General features: G+C 34.7%; 1 protein-coding gene across 1 annotated transcript; it reads left to right on the top strand.

Moving 5' to 3' along the window:
- Positions 1–12227: 12227 nt before the first annotated feature.
- Positions 12228–17366, top strand: LOC126699777 (cytochrome P450 72A397-like). The gene is made up of 5 exons (XM_050397748.1): positions 12228–12562; positions 12981–13198; positions 15363–15607; positions 16018–16396; positions 16805–17366. Exons 1-5 carry the CDS (start codon positions 12286–12288, stop codon positions 17228–17230), a joined length of 1545 nt encoding a protein of 514 aa, XP_050253705.1. The 5' UTR covers positions 12228–12285; the 3' UTR covers positions 17231–17366.
- The last annotated feature ends 270 nt before the right edge of the window (positions 17367–17636 follow it).

Genomic DNA, 17636 nt, shown 5'->3' with positions numbered 1-17636 from the left:
TAGAGAGAGACCCAAGCTGGGTTTTGAGAGTGAGGATGCATGGCTGTGGTGGGAAGATCAATCGCTGAGTTTTGAGAATGACGAGAGATTTTGAGAGAGAGAGAGAGAGAGAGAGAGAGAGAGAGAGAGAGAGAGAGAGAGAGAGAGAGAGAGAGAGAGAGAGAGAGTTTTTTTTGTTTTTGTTTTTTTTTTTTTTATACTGCTGCGGTAGAGCGCTGCAAAAGACTATATCTATTGTGGCAGTCTAATGGTTCACCGAAATATATCTCATATATAGGGGCGGTTCTATAAAGTGCCGCAATATGTGACATATAGCAGTAACTTCACTGAAAAGGATACTGATACCCAAGAAGAACTTCAGGAGATCTGTAGTAACGACTCTGTAGAATAAATTAAAGGCATGAAATTATAGGATCATCCTCCGAATGTTAATAATGAGGCAAAAGGCTGGGAGTAAGCATACAGTGAACCTGAATGTAGGAGTAAACAGTGCGATCCTCCATGCATGCTGATCCAAAGTCAATAATTTTAATCTCTGCTGGCTTCACACTGTTGGTGTTCAATATGCACAAAAAAAATTTAACATAAATATAATATTTTTTTATAAAAGAAGTATCAACTACCTAATTGGAAGAATTTAAACTATAATCAAAGGTAACATACCTAGTGCGCAATAGAATGTTTTCTGGCTTCAGATCACAATGAATTATCCCAGCATCTTTTAACAGATCCCAAGCAAGAACTGCTTTACCTGTTTAGAGAACATTTGGACAATGCTCAATGATAATCACCTAAAATGATTTATTTTGATAAGCTCATACCTGAAAAAACATAGAATATGAAAACTGTGACCCATCAAGACTAAAACAATAAATTTTTGAATGGTGATTAAAGCTGTAGTCACTGTAACTTAAAGATTTGTGTCAAGCAGTTCAAAGCAGATGCACAAATGACGCTGATATACAAAGTAATCATAGATACGAACAACGTGATGCTTATCCTCAGGATCATACTTCTTATTCAGCTGCAAAAGACAAACATTGAACCAGAAATTTCACTGCTACTTTTCTTTTGAAATTAATACAGAATTTTCAATACTAATGTCACTACACATGGGAAACATAAAACTAATGGAGAAAATATTTACCATTGTCAATATGGTTACTTAAACCCGTGCCTGTTGATAGGAAGCAGGCTGATTTTTTATGATCTTCACAGCTACAAAACTGTTAGTTTCTGCAAACCAGCATTTAGCAACCTGCCCAAATGTTCCATGGCCAAAGAACATCCTTTACAATGTATCTACAAAAGAGAAAAGGAATCCAATTAAATGATTAATTCTGGGATGAAAAACCAAATAGATAACAGGTCAAAATTGGATTTTTGACAAATGCATAACAACACATATATTCTATGTACACCATATTATCTTCTTCCATTAATCTATAATCAATCATATCTGTTTGTTTCCAGAAACTCAAGTGTGGTCCCTCATTGCCTCATTAGGCAGAGACGTTAGCAGAGGAGTGGCACGCATACACAAAAACTTGAGGAATTTACAAGTCTACTACAAGTAATAAGATGCCAGAACAAATATATATTTCACAACATCATTAACAACTTCACAATGGTATCTTTAGAAACCATGCCAGCTCAAGCACTGATGATGATGCAAACAATAGCATTTCTAACTTCTGGGTTTAACATTAACCATAGGAACTTGAATTCAGCCTTTAGAGATGGAGATCATTCATGCTGAAAGGGCACATCAGATAATCTCATCAGGTACAATTTCAATCCAGATTCATGTCTTTCTCAAATGATATAACAGAACTATAAATAAAGCGCTTCCAGCATCAATGTTTTACCCCCATAGTTTGTTTCCTCAGAGAGGGTGGAACTCCCAACGATTTTTTTTGGGTGTTGGGGGGGGGTGGGGGGGTGGGGTTTGGATACTTTCGCTTGGACAAAGCCAGAATGCTTTGATTGCATCTATCTCATGTCATTGGTTAAAGGCAAAAAAAAAAAAAAAAAAAAAAAAAACCTACATCAGCAAGTTTACACAATTTTTTTTTTTTTATAGATAATAATAGCTTTATTGAAAAAAGTACATCGTGTTCACGATAGTGAACCTAGCAAAGACTTCAAAAGATCAACAGGTCTCTAAGTGTCTCCAAATATGCTGATATTTCACTCCCTCCAAATGAGCCACATCAAACAAGCTGGTACCATGTTCCAAACATTGGAATAATGTTTCCCCAAAAAATTCCTCCATGCAAAAAGATGAGACGCAATGGTCCTCGGCATCACCCACTGAATCCCAAATATTAGAAAAACTTCACTCCATTAAGTATGAGCAAAAGTACAATTGAGCAAAAGTTTACACATTGAATGTTTACAAACCAGAAACTGAGAAGACGATATTTATAGCAACAGTATGTACTCCCAGGGTGATTCGTCCTGCTTATAATTAAAGTTGAGATATATCTTGCTAGATTGAAACTAACATAAGCTGGCATTAGCACAGTTGAACAACTATACTGAGATGCAATAAAACAATCACCAATGCCTTCAAGCAAACAAATATTCAAATGCCCTTCGAAGAAATATGGCAAAAGGAGAAGAATATTTCAAAAAGAATAGTTGAAATAAAGTGGATTAAATTTTTTTATTAAACAAAAAGGTAAGAATAACAAACCTTCGCTGTTCTGAATTGATTAAGACATAGTTCGCAGTCAAAATAAGATCTGAGTTCAGATTATCGTAGCCATCATTTAGGACTCCAATGTCCTTTGTTAGTCTTGCCACCAACTGCACAAGTGAAAGCTACATGTCATCATAATATCTGCTTTGTATATTCAAATCTAGGCAATCTTCTAACTATATAAACGTCATTATAATGCTATATCAATTGAAATATGGCAGCTATAGAAATAGCAACTGCTTAATTCATCCACCTTAAGACTGAAAAATCCACCCTATATCAATTGAAAATAGGATTTTTCAGTAGCAAGCATACTAAGAATCTAAGATGTTTGAATGATAATCAGACAGCCATAGATTTTAAGATAGGACTAAATATATTGAGGTTGATAGTCACTTCAAGCAAGAGATGGTTATGAGTAAGTAGACTGGCCGGTGGCCCTTAATGCTAAACAACTGGGACAAGTTTTTATCGAAGCCCTTTAGATCTACATAGTAAAACGGACTGTCATATTATGTGCACCAAGGAATAGCAGTAATGGAAGATGAGGCCACAAGGACCTTAGAATTAGACACCAAAACCCTTTTTTTTTCCTGTAAGAAAAGAAAGCTGAGGCCCAAGTACACAGGGAATATACCACGAACACTCAAAAGGAGAGAAAAGAAAGAAAAAAAATTAACCATGAGACAAACTGTCCATAAACTCTATAACAACTGAAATCGGCCAGAAAGTTGAATAGTAAATATCTCCCACTACATGTTGTTATCTTTTTAATGCAATTTAATTTGAAATCGTGTCTTATGACCGCGAAAGAACTTCAAATTTGAAAATTTCCAGACGGTAATATGGTTTCCAAAGAGTATGTAAAGCCTAATACTTCCTTTTCATGCAACTTCTCTAGACCCTTAAAACAGTTACCCAAAAAAAAAAGGATTCCATGAGGATTCCTGCCAACCTATCCCAATGTTTGCAAAAAAGGAGATAAGGGAAGAGGAAAGAAGAAGGGAAGAAGTGAAATAAACTAGGGTGGATAGATACACAAGCAAACCATAAGCACTGGTAGCCAGAGAATTTTTTATTTTATTTTTATTTTTTATTTTTTATTATTACGAATAAGTTACACATGCATCCAATGAGTTTTAAATCCACTACCTCTCCCTCCATTTGAATCATAGCTCATTGGCAAATATAAAAACTTAGTAACAGCAACAAGGAGATGCAACCAAATTAACTGGATATATAAAAAGAAGCACCGGTACCAATTACCGACAGCAGATTTCAAAGATCAAAGGGCAATAAAATCTAAAAAGAAGAAACAACAGAAAAATCAAGTATTATCACTTTCACCATCCTGGGTAAAGACTGTACCAATTGCCTTTTAATTCCAATATTTCATGCCTACCTTCACCAGTCTCGTATCTACAGGTTTGGTTCAAAGGGACTTCTTGCGGGAAGAGGGAAAAGGAATGGTATCTCATATATTCCTAGTGAACACATTTCTATTGAAGTTAGGGAGGTTCCTTGAAATTGCCATACAATTTACCTAGGAAGATATTCTGCTACCACATGGGACTTCAGGTAACAAACAATTTCATTATAGAATGGAGGGTACAAATAGGCATGTTTAATGAAATTTTTGAAGGAAGAAATGTACTTTTAATTAGTTTAGCAATCTTGAAAGGTATTCTTTTGTACCGTATAAGGTACAATTTTTATGAGAAATAATTGGTGTGGATATACTTTTCTTTAGTTTAGCTTTTCTGTGGACATCATTGATGGAACAGGGGCACAAGATAATTAAAATTCAAAGTTGGATTGGAAGTGATTGGCAATTGATGATTTTACTGATAAGCTTTGATAGTAAAATCTTCAATTGATTGATGTTACAAAGGATATAAGCTAGCAACAGGTCACTTTAGGATTATTTGCATCCTTTCCAAGACATTGCATGAACTTGCGCCAACTATAAGAATTTACTCTTCCCCATTTAGTCAATACAGTTGCTCTAAACCCAAGCTGACTACCATCTCAAACCTTCCGTATACTTCTTTTTTTTTTTTTTTTGATAGATAATAAGAGTTTTATTGATGAAAAAGAACAATGTGTTTACGATTGTAAACTCACAGCCCTTGAAACAAATACAAGCAAAACATTAGGAAAGACTAATAGAGATAAGGAAATCAGACAAGGAACTACAATGCGTAAGACCCCAAATACGAGACCACTCAAACAAAGTCCTAGCAAGCAAGGTCTTCAACAAATCTATAGGTCTCTCAATGTCCTCAAAAGTTCGAGCATTGCGTTCCTTCCAAACTAACCACATAAGGCATGCTGGTACCATATTCCAAACCTTTGAAGAGTAAGTTCCCAACCAATTCCTCCAAGCAAAAAGAAGAGAAACAATAGTATCCGGCATCACCCACTGAACCCCAAACATAATAAGGACCTCACCCCACAAAGCAGATGCAAACTTACAATGAAGCAACAGGTGATTCACAGTTTCCTCGTCACACCTACAGACAACACCAATTAACAAGGGGCAATTTCTTCTTAACTAGGTTATCTATTGTAAGAATCCCACCCCTAGTAGCAGTCCATAAAAAGAAAGATACCCTTTTAGGTACCTTTACACACCAAATGCTATGCCAAGGGAAAGAAACGGAAGGGGTTTTCAATAAAGCAATATAAAAGGATCGCACATCAAAAACACCACTACGATTCAACTGCCAAATCAAGGAATCTTTACCCTCCCCACTAGGAATCCTGGCAGAGACGTGCTCATAGAAAGAATAACATCTTCACAACTCCCATTCATTAAAATGGCGACGGAAAAGGAAGTTCCAACTCCTACCTTCCCCGTCTGGTGAAAGAATAACCATATCAGAAATCAGAGCTTCCTAAACCACAACACAAGCAAACAATTCCGGGTATAATTCTTTCAAAGGAGTAGGACCCCTCCAAGGGTCATGCCAAAACCGAATACGATTGCCCTCTCCCGCTGAATACACCACATGACCAAAAAAATTATCTGCACCTTTCCTAATATTCTTCCATAACCCACAACCATGAGTCTCTCTCACAACTCTAGTGCACCAACCTCCACTACCCTCTCCGTATTTGGTGGCTATTACCTGACGCCATAGGTGGGTTGCTTCTTTCCCAGACCGCCAAAGCCACTTCCCAGGTAGAGCTTGGTTAAAAAGCCCAATCTTCCGAATCCCCAAACCCCCTGTCTCCACCGGCCAAACAACCTTATCCCAAGCAACAAGCGAATATCTGAAAACTTCATTAAAACTCCCCCAAAGGAAATTCCTCTAAATCCTCTCTAGTCTGTCTGCTATGTGTTGCGGAATTGTAAATAGCGATAGATAAAAAGTTAGGAGACTCGACAAAGTACTCTTCAATAAAGTAAGCCTACCTCCTTTTGACAAATACAACCGCTTCCAACCAGAGAGCTTTTTCTCCACCCTTTCTAAAATAGGATTCCAAATTGAAGCATCCTTAAAATGAGCCCCAAGAGGCATTCCCAAATAAGACATAGGCAAACGACCAACCTTACAACATAGAATATGAGCCAAAGCATCCACATTCCCAACCTCACTAACGGGCACAATTTCACTCTTGCCAACATTTACTTTTAAGCCTGTGATAGCTTCCAAAAAGATCAACACCATCCTTATATATAATAATTGTTCCCTAGATGCATCATAGAAAAGAATAGTGTCATCAGCAAACAGAAGATGAGAAATATGCAAACCTCCTCGCGCATTGGGACTAGCCTGGAACCCCCTAAGAAAGTCACCCTCTTCTGTCCTCCTCAATAACCTACTCAGCACCTCTATCACCAACAAAAGCAAAAGCGGAGATAAATGATCTCCCTGACGAAGACCACGCGAGCTACCAAAAAAGCTAGTCGGGGAGCCATTAATAAGCACTGAGAATCGAATTGTAGTGATACAGGCCTTCATCCACCTCCCCCACTTCTCCCCAAAACCCATCCTCTCCATAAGGTAAAACAAAGCATTCCAATTTACATGATCATAAGCCTTCCTTATATCCAACTTACTAATCACACCCGGAATACCATTCTTCAATCTACTATCCAAACATTCGTTTGTTATAAGAACAGAGTTAAGAATCTGTCTTCCCCCAACAAAGGTGTTCTGGGAGTTGGATATAAGCTTGTCCAGTACACTACGAAGCCTATAGGCCAACACTTTTGACAAAAGTTTGTACAAACTTCCCACGAGGCTAATGGGCCGAAAATCTTTAATATTGACAACATTAATCTTCTTAGGTATCAAACACAGGAAAGTAGCATTAAGAGATTTCTCAAAGATGCATTGACTATGAATTGAAGGGTTGGATTGAAAGATTTTTTCTTAAACATCCGTACACGTTGAGGGAATCATGCCAAGTGAAGTGGCCTTTGTTACTAAGCCCTTTTCAGAGTTTTTGAAATATTTGTCTTTTTTCTGGGAGAAATTATTTAAATCATTTAAATTAAAGGTTTTATTGAACTGCATTCTCAAAAGGAAATGTCTTTAGCTGCATTACATTCTTCTCTCTCTCTCTCTCTCTCTGTTTATGTTGTTGTTGGCACAAAAAGCACTTCTTATTAATCTATTCATTCATTTTTTTTTTACCTTAAAAATTGTACTACATGTCTTACCTCACGCAATTCTGACCGTCTGATTTTACAACCACATGGCCATGTCAGCTTTAAAGTAAATATACAAATAATGGGTCGTTTGGATTGAGCTTATTGTTACTGAAACTGAAAACTGAAAACTGAAAACTGAAAACTGAAAGTACTGTAGCAAAATAATTTTTAAATGTGTGAATAGTATCGTGGGACCCATTTTTAATGCGTAAACAGTACATGAACAGTATGTGAACAGTACGTAAACAGTGAACCCATGTGAGGTTACTGTTCACGTGCAAAAAAAAAAAAAAAAAGGCAAAACGTAAACGCAGAAAACGCAACTTTAATTTCAATCCAAACGCTCACAATAATTGATGGATAAACTCTTATACCAAATTTTTTGGGTTTCATTTTTTTTATATTAAGTTTTTGTGTATTTAATTTAATATTCATTGGGTAATAACAATGGAAAGTCGTATCTAAAGGGTTGCATTTAACGTGCTATATTCGACTACTATGGGTCTGTTTGGATAGAACTTATTTTACTAAAATTGAAAACTGAAAACAGAAAACATTGTAGTAAAATAATTTTTAAATATGTGAATAGTGCCGTGGAACCTATTTTTAATGAAAAAGTTGTAGAAAAGTAAAATTTGTGGGTCTTGTAAACAGTGCACGGGACCCACTGATAGGCTGAAAAGTCAAAATTTTGGGTTACTGTTTATGCACAGTGCATAAACAGTAGCCGTTTCAGCTAAAAACGTGTGGGAAAAAAAAAAAAAAAAAAAACAAAAGGAGCAAAACGCAACGCAAACGCCATCTATCCAAACCGCACCTAAGACTGATAATAACTATTTTAGGTGATTAAATTGTAAATTAACAATGCCTACAATGCAATAAATCAACCATTTACTTTCGTCTATCACAATGAACTTTCACCTAACATTGTCTGACTTTTATTCTATGCCAAAAGATTCGAGTCAAGCCACGAATAGTCTGTTTTTAACATAATGATCTTACTTGGCAATGCCTTAAACTCATCCCTCACGGCCAACAGCCAAAAACAAACGGAGGAAAACAACTCTAACAAAAGTCCTATAGTGTCTGGATGGTAGTTGTCTGTCCATATCCAGTTTTCTACCAATAATGCTAGTATCACACCAAACATAGACTTTGCCACAATTATATTACATGGTAGACTGTAATTGTTTGTCCGTCACTATCACATGAACTCATTATTTTTCCTTTACCACTCACAGTTTACCACGTAAAATAGTTGTGAAAAAGTGTGTATTTATGTGTGATACATGGATACTAGCATTATTGGTTTTCTACTCCCAACAAGAGTCCCCAATATTAGTGACTCGTGTGCACTGTGAATGTGTGATGGCGTATGGAGCACAAGAAGAGGTGTGCATGAACAATCCAACCCACCAGCCCAATGAAACCAACCCAACCCATACCAAACATGCCCTTAATGTATTATACATAAGGAATTGTAACTATATTTTACCCTAACCTTTTGTACCAGCTTGTTTTAGAAGCTTCACATTTTTATTTACATATCTCATATGCAAAATTATTCACAATTAATGCATAATTTAAGATAAAAAGAGCTCAAAGATCAAGGATTACCATCTAAAAAGGCTCAAAGATGAAAATTGAAGAAATAACATATTGCTTCCTTAGAACGTTATTCTTGATTAAGATGATTGAATATCCAATTAATCAAGAATTATGTCATGATTTTTTTTATATTAGAAAAAATATAAATTTATAAAAAAAAAAACCCTTAATAATTTTGTTATATTAAAAAATAATGTTTTTTTTTTTGTAATTTTTTTGTTTGTTTCTATATTAGTTGATAGTTTGTTAAATACTAAATGAATGCTTATAGAGAGTCTTTTGACTAAATATTGCTTAAATTTGAGTTTATTTGTAATATAGGTACTACAACACGTGGAGGAGAGAGGTGAATATTAGCAATTATTTTGCCGAAATTGTGAGAAAAAGTAGGAGAGAAGAGAGAAACTGTGTGACCAGATGGAGGAAAGAGAAAAAACAATTTTGACAATACCATTGCTCCCTAATTTTTGTGCATGTATCTAACTGCCCAACTAACCAAAAAGAGGAGAGAAAATTTTGGGGCTTCTTTGGTTGTGTTGTTTTAACAAATTTTTTTTTTTGTTTAAACAACACAACACATATTTTTATAACACTTTTTCATCCACACGTATTTCCACAACATTTAAAAATGTTACTAGAATAACATTATCAAACGGGGCCCAATTATGGCAATCCAATTGCCAAAATAGGAGAGAGAAAAATTTGAATCGTAGCAATCCAATTGCCAAAAATAGGAGAGACAAAATATTTGTGGTGGCCCATGTACAATTGTTGTTGCTCAACCTAGGCCTGTTCACGAGTCAGGCTCGATCGATTTTGGGCCTAACCTAGACTCGACTTGTCGGCGTCGGGTGGAGGCCAGAGGAACCCAAAACCGACTGTCGGAAAAATCGGTCGAGTCGGTTTAGGGTGAGAGTGAGCGTCGGTTGTCGGAATAAAAAAAAAAGTAATCGAAATTTGAAAAAAGAAAAGTCACTGGAATCTGGAAAAAGCCATTGGAATTTGAATTTTATCGTTGAAATATGCATTTTTTTTTTCGCTAGAATATGCATGTTTTTGCTAAAAATTGCTGGAATTTGGCCGGATTTGGCTAAATCCCTCTAGATCTAGTCGGATCTGGTCGAGATCTTGCTAGATCTAGTTGAGATCTCGCCAGATCTGGCTTGTTTTTGCAGGATTTGGCTGGATTTTTTTATATAACTTCGATTGGGTTTAGGTTGCTTGGGTTTTGGAGAAGCAAACCTGCCACTTGACTCGCCAGTATCGGTTCTTGAGAACGGAAACCCACTGCCGATCGACTGGACCTTTGGTTCTGGCTGGAATTGGGTCGGCGTTGGGTGGTTTGGCCGGGTTGTTAGGCTCCGGTTAAGTCTGGATAGTCCTAGCTCAACCATCATCGAAATCTGGAAAAATATGCTAGAATCTACATATTATCACCGAAATCTGCATTTTTTTCGCTGGAACATGCATGTTTTCACTAAAAATTGTTGGAATTTGGTCGGATTTGGCTAAATCCCTCTAGATCTAGCCTGATTTGGTTGAGATCTCACCAGATTTGTCTTGTTTTTACAGGATTTGGTTGGATTTTTTTATATAACTTCGATTGGGTTCGAGTTGCTTGGGTTTTGGAGAAGCAAACTCACCATTTGACTTGCCAGTATCGGTTCTTGAGAATGGAAACCCGTCGTCGACCGACTAGACCTTTGGTTCTGGCCGGAATCAAGTCGGCGTTGGGTGGTTTGGTCGGGTTGTCAGGCTCCGGTTGAGTTTGGATAGTCCTAGCTCAATCATCATCGGAATCTGGAAAAAGATGCCGGAATCTGCATTTTATTGCCAAAATCCGCATTTTTTCACTGGAACAAGCATGTTTTCACTAAAAATTGCTAGAATTTGGCCGGATTTGGCTAAATCCCTCTAGATCTAGCCTGATTTGGTTGAGGTCTCGCTAGATCTAGTTGAGATCTTGCCAGATCTATCTTGTTTTTCAGGATTCGGTTGGATTTTTTATATAAGTCCAATTGGGTTCTGGTTGCTTGGGTTTTAGAGAAGCAAACCCGCCACTTGTCCCGCAGATGTCGGTTCTTGAGAATGGAAACCTGCCACCGATCGACTGGACCTTTGGTTCGGGCCAGAATTGGGTTGGCTTTGGGTGGTTTGGCTGGGTTGTCGGACTTTGATCGAGTCTGGACAGCCCTAGCTCAACTGTCTTTTTTCATTGTAAAAAGTGCTACTCTTAACTTTTTATTTCTTAGGAGGTTATGTAATCAATGATGCAATGTGCACCACATGAATCATGGGTGATGTCATTTTTTTTTGGGTCACATCAAGCTAGCTCATTCTAGATTATAAACTACATTGAATATAGATACAACTTTTTTTTTTTTTTAATGAATACATTGAATATAGATACACACTACTATTCACAGTGTTTTATTTTATTTTATTTTGTTGTTATTGAGAAACCTATCAACAAATCCAATGAAAAGATGTTTTTTTACAAAAATATCTTGGAGCTCTATATATATATATTTTTTTTCTAGCCGAATCAACAGTTGCACCAGCACTAGCCCGGCTATCATGCAAGTGTACCTTTGGAGCATTATATTTGATTGTACAAAAAAGAGAGAAGAGTGCGAATTATCTATTTGGTTCAAGAGTGCGAATTTGGTTTGTAAAAATAAAATTTTCTAAAATCTTCTTTTTATTCTAATTTTTTCCTCCATTTTCTTTCCACTTTTTTGACATAATCAAATAATAAAAGATCATTAACTTTATCTATATCTATACTATACATAAGAGTATTCTTTTCTTTCAACTGAACTTTTATATGATTCAAAAATATCTCCATTAATGACAGTAACTTCATTGAGAAATATGGTCATAAATGTCAAATAATAAATTTTATTTTGAATTAAAAAAGAAAACTCCTAAAATTTAGGATATTTTTCCCTTTACGTTCAAAAAGGAAATTACAGTTACGACTTATTTATAAAGTTTATCATTTTTATTTATATGAAAAAAAAAATTTCTAAATTATAATAGATTCAAATTTTTAACTTTTATATAGAAAAAATAGAAGAGCTTTTGAATATGCATAACTTGCGTGCTTTGAAGTTGGTGTTTATATATATGTCAATTTTTTTAAATGTTTTATTTTGTCTTTTATTTTTTGTCCTCATTCTTTAGGACAAGTTATGCATGTTGACAACAAAGAAAAGGCTATAAAAAAACGTGTTGAAGAAAAGTCCATTCTTATCTCTTCTTTACTTTCTTCTACCTCTAGCTCTCTCTCTACAAAGAAAAAAAAATAATGGAAATTTCTCTGGACAAAGTTGCCACCTCCGTTCTTTTTGTTATAGTGACAACGTTGTCATGCATGATTCTGAATTGGGTGTGGTTAAGACCAAAATATTTAGAGAGGTGCTTGAGAAAGCAAGGTCTTGTAGGCAATTCTTATAGACTTTTCTTCGGGGACACGAAGGATAGCTCTATGATGATAAAGCAAGCTTGTTCTAAGCACATAGAACTCTCTGACGATATTGTGCCACGTGTTCTCCCCTTTGAACATCACACAGTGAAGCGTTATGGTATGTATGTCTACAATAAACTTAATTACCTAAAGATTTTGTTGCAGCAAACACAAATTATATCTCACTCATTTCATAGCAATAAAGTATGTATGGCTGTTTAAGTCGTGTAACTTCTGTTTAAAAGCTTCCAACTATGAATTAGCTTATACCCAAAATCTTAAATCTGAACCAGAAAAACTAGACCAATTGATTAAACTATAAACTAGAATCTAAATTGGTAGCGGTGGAGTCAAATTTTTTTTGAGATAAAGTTAGTGTTATTGGTTCTAATTTAAATAAACCATTGAAATGATTTTTTATCCATTAGTAATAGTTAGTAACAAACTCTCACTTAATATTTATTATGAAAATGTTGTAGACATAATATTTTACTAAAAATATTGGATTTTCTTTCAACCTTCGTAAACATATGCAGGCAAGAATTCTTTTACATGGCTTGGCCCAACACCCCGTATAAACGTTACGAGCCCCGAACAAATTAAAGATGTTTTCACGAGGATAGGTGACTTTCAGAGGCCCAAACCAAATCCACTTGTCAGATTGCTTGCAATGGGAGTAATAAACTACGAGGGTGAGAAATGGGCTAAACACAGAAAGATCATCAACCCTGCTTTCCATATAGAGAAGTTGAAGGTTATGTATTACATTTCTTATCTTTTTAAATCCATATGGAATCAATAGTTGTGTCCAAATTAGATTATTGTCATCACTTTTGTAAAAATGTTGTAGCTTAGTCTAGAATTGCATGATTTATCTTTAAAGTGATATTGTACAAATTACCAAGTTTAATGCAAAAACACTTCTGTACTGAACTCCATAGCAAAGTTTCAAATGTCTGTAGCACATGTTAGTGATAAAAAAACTTATAGGTACAGTCAGGGCTGCTCAACAACTTTGGAGGCTTAGGCGAAAATTTTAAGTGGGGCATTTTTTTATATTTAAATATTAATTAAATAATATTAATTGATATTTTTTTTTTACTTAAAATCTATTTAAAATGATATTGATCACTATAATACAAATGAGTTGATATGATATTCATCAAATCATTAATTGGTGTGATAACTTATAATAATTGATAAAGTAAAAATTTTGCATAAAAAAGTAAAAGATATAGTGGGTGTGACATTGAGTGTGGGTGTGAGTGGGTTAGTGTGTGGCCATGTGGCGTGTGGGGGCTAGCTGTGAATTGTGAACTATGGGCTTATGGCCTTGTACAATGTGTAGTGATGTGGCCTATGGGTAGATTGTGCAGTGCTGTGGGCTAAGCAAGACCAGAGTGTTGTCCTATCAATCAAGTAGATTAAAAAATATAATTTAAAATATTTAATTGAATAAAAAGCAAACTCTTCAATCTTAAATATTGGAAAGACAGAGAGGGAGATGACCAGAAGGGTTACCTATGCTATGCCCACATCGCCCCTCTTCAATCTTGAATCTACTATAAAGGGCAGTGAACAAAGAATGATTGAGTTTATAGAAAAATATTAAGAATCAAGATGAAGAAATGAAAGGTAAGAATATAGATGGATAGGCAGAGAGATAGAGAGATGAGAGATTTTTTATTTTTTTTTAGAATTATATATATAATTGTTTTTTACAAGTAGGGGTTGTCTTTTATTAGGGGGCCATAGGCGATTGCATGGCATCAATTTATCTATTGTTCAGCCGGTCTGAGTACAGTACAATAATCATGATAGGGAATTGTTTGTGTTTTGGTTATGAGTAATGTGATGGAAAAAAACTATTTTAGAAACTTTTTTACAAATTATTGATATGGTGAGTGATTATTAGTAAGTGAGAAGATGATGTTAGTAATGGACCCAGATGAGAAACAGTAAGAATCTGTCACATCAATAATTTGTAAAAATGTTATAAAATAGTTTGTGACTGTAGCAGTGCTCATATATAACTTAAAAGTGACAATATTTTTTGACATGGGTAGTTAATGGGAGAAGTATGGTTCAAACTACATACACTAGGCACCACAAAGAATATAATTATTGCTAGATACTACCTTTGATCTATTGCTTAAAATATGGTTGACCAAAAATATGGTGTGCAAATAAGATTCTAAGTACATTCAAACATCAGTAATGCTAGTATAGCAAATAATATTATATGTCCATTTTCTTCTTTAAAAAAAAAAAAAAAAAAAAAAAAAAAAAAAAAAAAAAACAAAGACTATATGTCCATTCAAACTTTCAAATATGAATAATATCAATTAAATTTAAACTTAGATTCTTGCTTGCTCAAATGGGAAAAGTTTAACTCCTACCTACACCCAATTTTTTTTTAATAGTATCTTGGTTTAATAGTAAAAAATAATTATCATAGGGTGGATGCTACAAATTCTAAATTCTATCTCTATAAAAAATTAACTTAAAAACATATATAGCAATCAAATTAAAAAAAGAAATAGTTATAAAGCATCTAACTACTTTGAATTCATTATATAAATGAAAGGGTAATTTTTTGTTGGCAATTTGGCATATATTACAAACCGCATGTGTATTAAAAGGGTAGTTGGGATTCTATCAAAAACAATATAGAGTAATAATATAGACATAACATTTTTTTACTGTTATTGAAGTGGTAAATTGTTAGTGATCTTTCTCTTAAAAAAATGGTTATTGCTTTTCATATGGACTATATATCATTAATAACTTGTCATTTGCAACAGCTGTGAAAAAATTTGTGAGGAAAGTTATGTATGGAGATTTGTTGAACAATATAATGCCAATAATCTTGTTTCTATTTATTATAATTTAAACTATATACATTGTGATTGCTACAGCTTATGTTACCTGCATTTTATCAAAGTTGTATTGATATGATTAGCCAATGGGAGAGGTTGACCTCTGAAGATGGATCCTGTGAGTTAGACGTATGGCCTTATCTTGAAAACATGTCAAGCGATGTGATTTCAAGAACAGCATTTGGAAGTAGCTATAAAGAAGGAAGAAGAATATTTGAACTCCAAAAAGAGCAAGCACAACTTGTTGTAAAAGTAGAAGAATCTGTATACTTTCTAGGACTAAGGTAGCGATTAAACATTCAACTTTGAAATTTAGTCAAGTTTGAAAAATTCTCATGCATTTGAAATTTGATCATGGTTTTAAAAATCGGTATGGTCAAAGAATTGATTTTGGCCCTAGTTCCCAGTTTAACTCAGTTTTTAACCAATTTTGGATGATTTTCTTGGATCGGATTGGTTCCAATTCCTAGTTGAACCGGTTGATCCTGTTCAGTTTATAAAATCGTGCATCCAATGAAAACAAAATTCCAAATTTTATTGTTTATTCAGAGATGAAATTGGCTATAACCTACTTTCCTAAACATCTCATCAAACACAAAAATTAACAGAGATCATCACATTATAATTAATACAATTTCCATTTTTGTGTCTTCAATCTTCACAATTTACTAATAGCTAATATTTATGCATGCAGGTTTTTACCAACTAAGACACACAGGAGGATGAAGGAAATTGAAAGAGAAGTACGAGACTTACTAATGGGAATCATTAACAAAAGGGAGAAGGCAAGCAAAGGCAGAAATGATGACTTATTAGGCATACTTATGGAATCAAATTCTAGAGAGATTAAGGAATTTGGTAACAAAAAGAGTGCCGGAATGAGTATTAAGGATGTAATTGAGGAATGTAAGCTTTTCTACTTTGCTGGGGAAGAGACAACCTCGGTTTTACTTGTTTGGACAATGGTTTTGTTGAGTAAGTATCCAAACTGGCAAGCTCGTGCAAGAGAAGAGGTTTTGCAAGTCTTTGGTAAGAACAGACCTGACTTTGATGGGTTAAATCACCTTAAAATTGTAAGTATTCCCTAAAGATTCTAATTTTTCTTAATTTTCCTATAAAATTAATATGTACTGTCTTTCAAAGTTGAAATATTCACATCCACGAAAATTCATGCAATATTAGTTAATTGATCGAGTAAAAGCCATTTTCTATTGAGCTTATGATAGTCAGCATACTCTTTTTTTGTAAGAGTTGGTACTTGGTAGTATAGACTATAGACCACTAATTTGAGTGCAAAACTCAAATTTGATTAGGTTTGTAGATCAAGTAATAAATCTTATTTCAAAATTTATCAATCATAAATGAGCTACAAAATCTCTCATATAGTCTTCAAGAGGGACATTTAATGAACTTATTTTATTTTATTTTACTAAGTTCATTAAGAAATGCACTGTGGTAATAGTTGATTATCCATGGCACAGGTAACCATGATATTGAATGAGGCTCTGAGGTTGTACCCACCAGGAGCTTCGCTACTTCGAATAGTTCACAAGGAAACCAAGCTGGGAAACTTGATAATACCAGCTGGAGTGGAGATTGCTCTACCAACAATCCTAGTCCACCATGATTATGAACTGTGGGGTGAGAATGCAAAACAGTTTAACCCGGAGAGATTTTTAGAAGGCATTTCAAAGGCAACAAAGGGCCAAGTATCATTCTTCCCATTTGGTGGGGGTCCTAGGATATGCATTGGTCAAAACTTTGCTCTAATAGAGACCAAGATGGCTTTGTCACTCATTTTGCAGAACTTCTCATTTGAGACCTCCTCATCCTATGCTCATGCTCCTTGCTCAATCATAACTCTTCAACCTCAATTTGGTGCTCACATTATATTACATAAGATATAGTACCAAAAAGTTGTTCCAGTTAAACAAGATTTATCACCATTGTGCCTCGTGGCTTATTTGGGGTTCTATTTACTATTTAGTGATTAAAACTCATTTTGTAAAGAATAAGAAACAACATATTATGATTTCCACTCTATTATATTATGTTTGTGTTTGTACATCCATTATTGCGTTAATTGAAGGAAACAATGTTGAATAGTGTAAAAAAAAAAAAAATATATATATATATATATATATATATTAAATTAGAAAAATACATCATTATTTTTGGTAAATTTTCATTTTTAAAGTATAATGTTTGATAGTTCCTTGGATATCAGTAGGTTGACAAGTCTCGAACGATGATGATCTTTAGGCTATATCCTGTAAAACAAGAACACTGAATCAGAGGAGACCGGTGGCGACT

This window comes from Quercus robur, chromosome 9 (assembly GCF_932294415.1).
Source record: "Quercus robur chromosome 9, dhQueRobu3.1, whole genome shotgun sequence".
In the NCBI taxonomy this organism is placed as follows: domain Eukaryota; kingdom Viridiplantae; phylum Streptophyta; class Magnoliopsida; order Fagales; family Fagaceae; genus Quercus; species Quercus robur.
The sequence above is the reverse complement of the archived record's forward strand: the minus strand, read 5'-3'. Positions and strand labels throughout refer to the sequence as shown.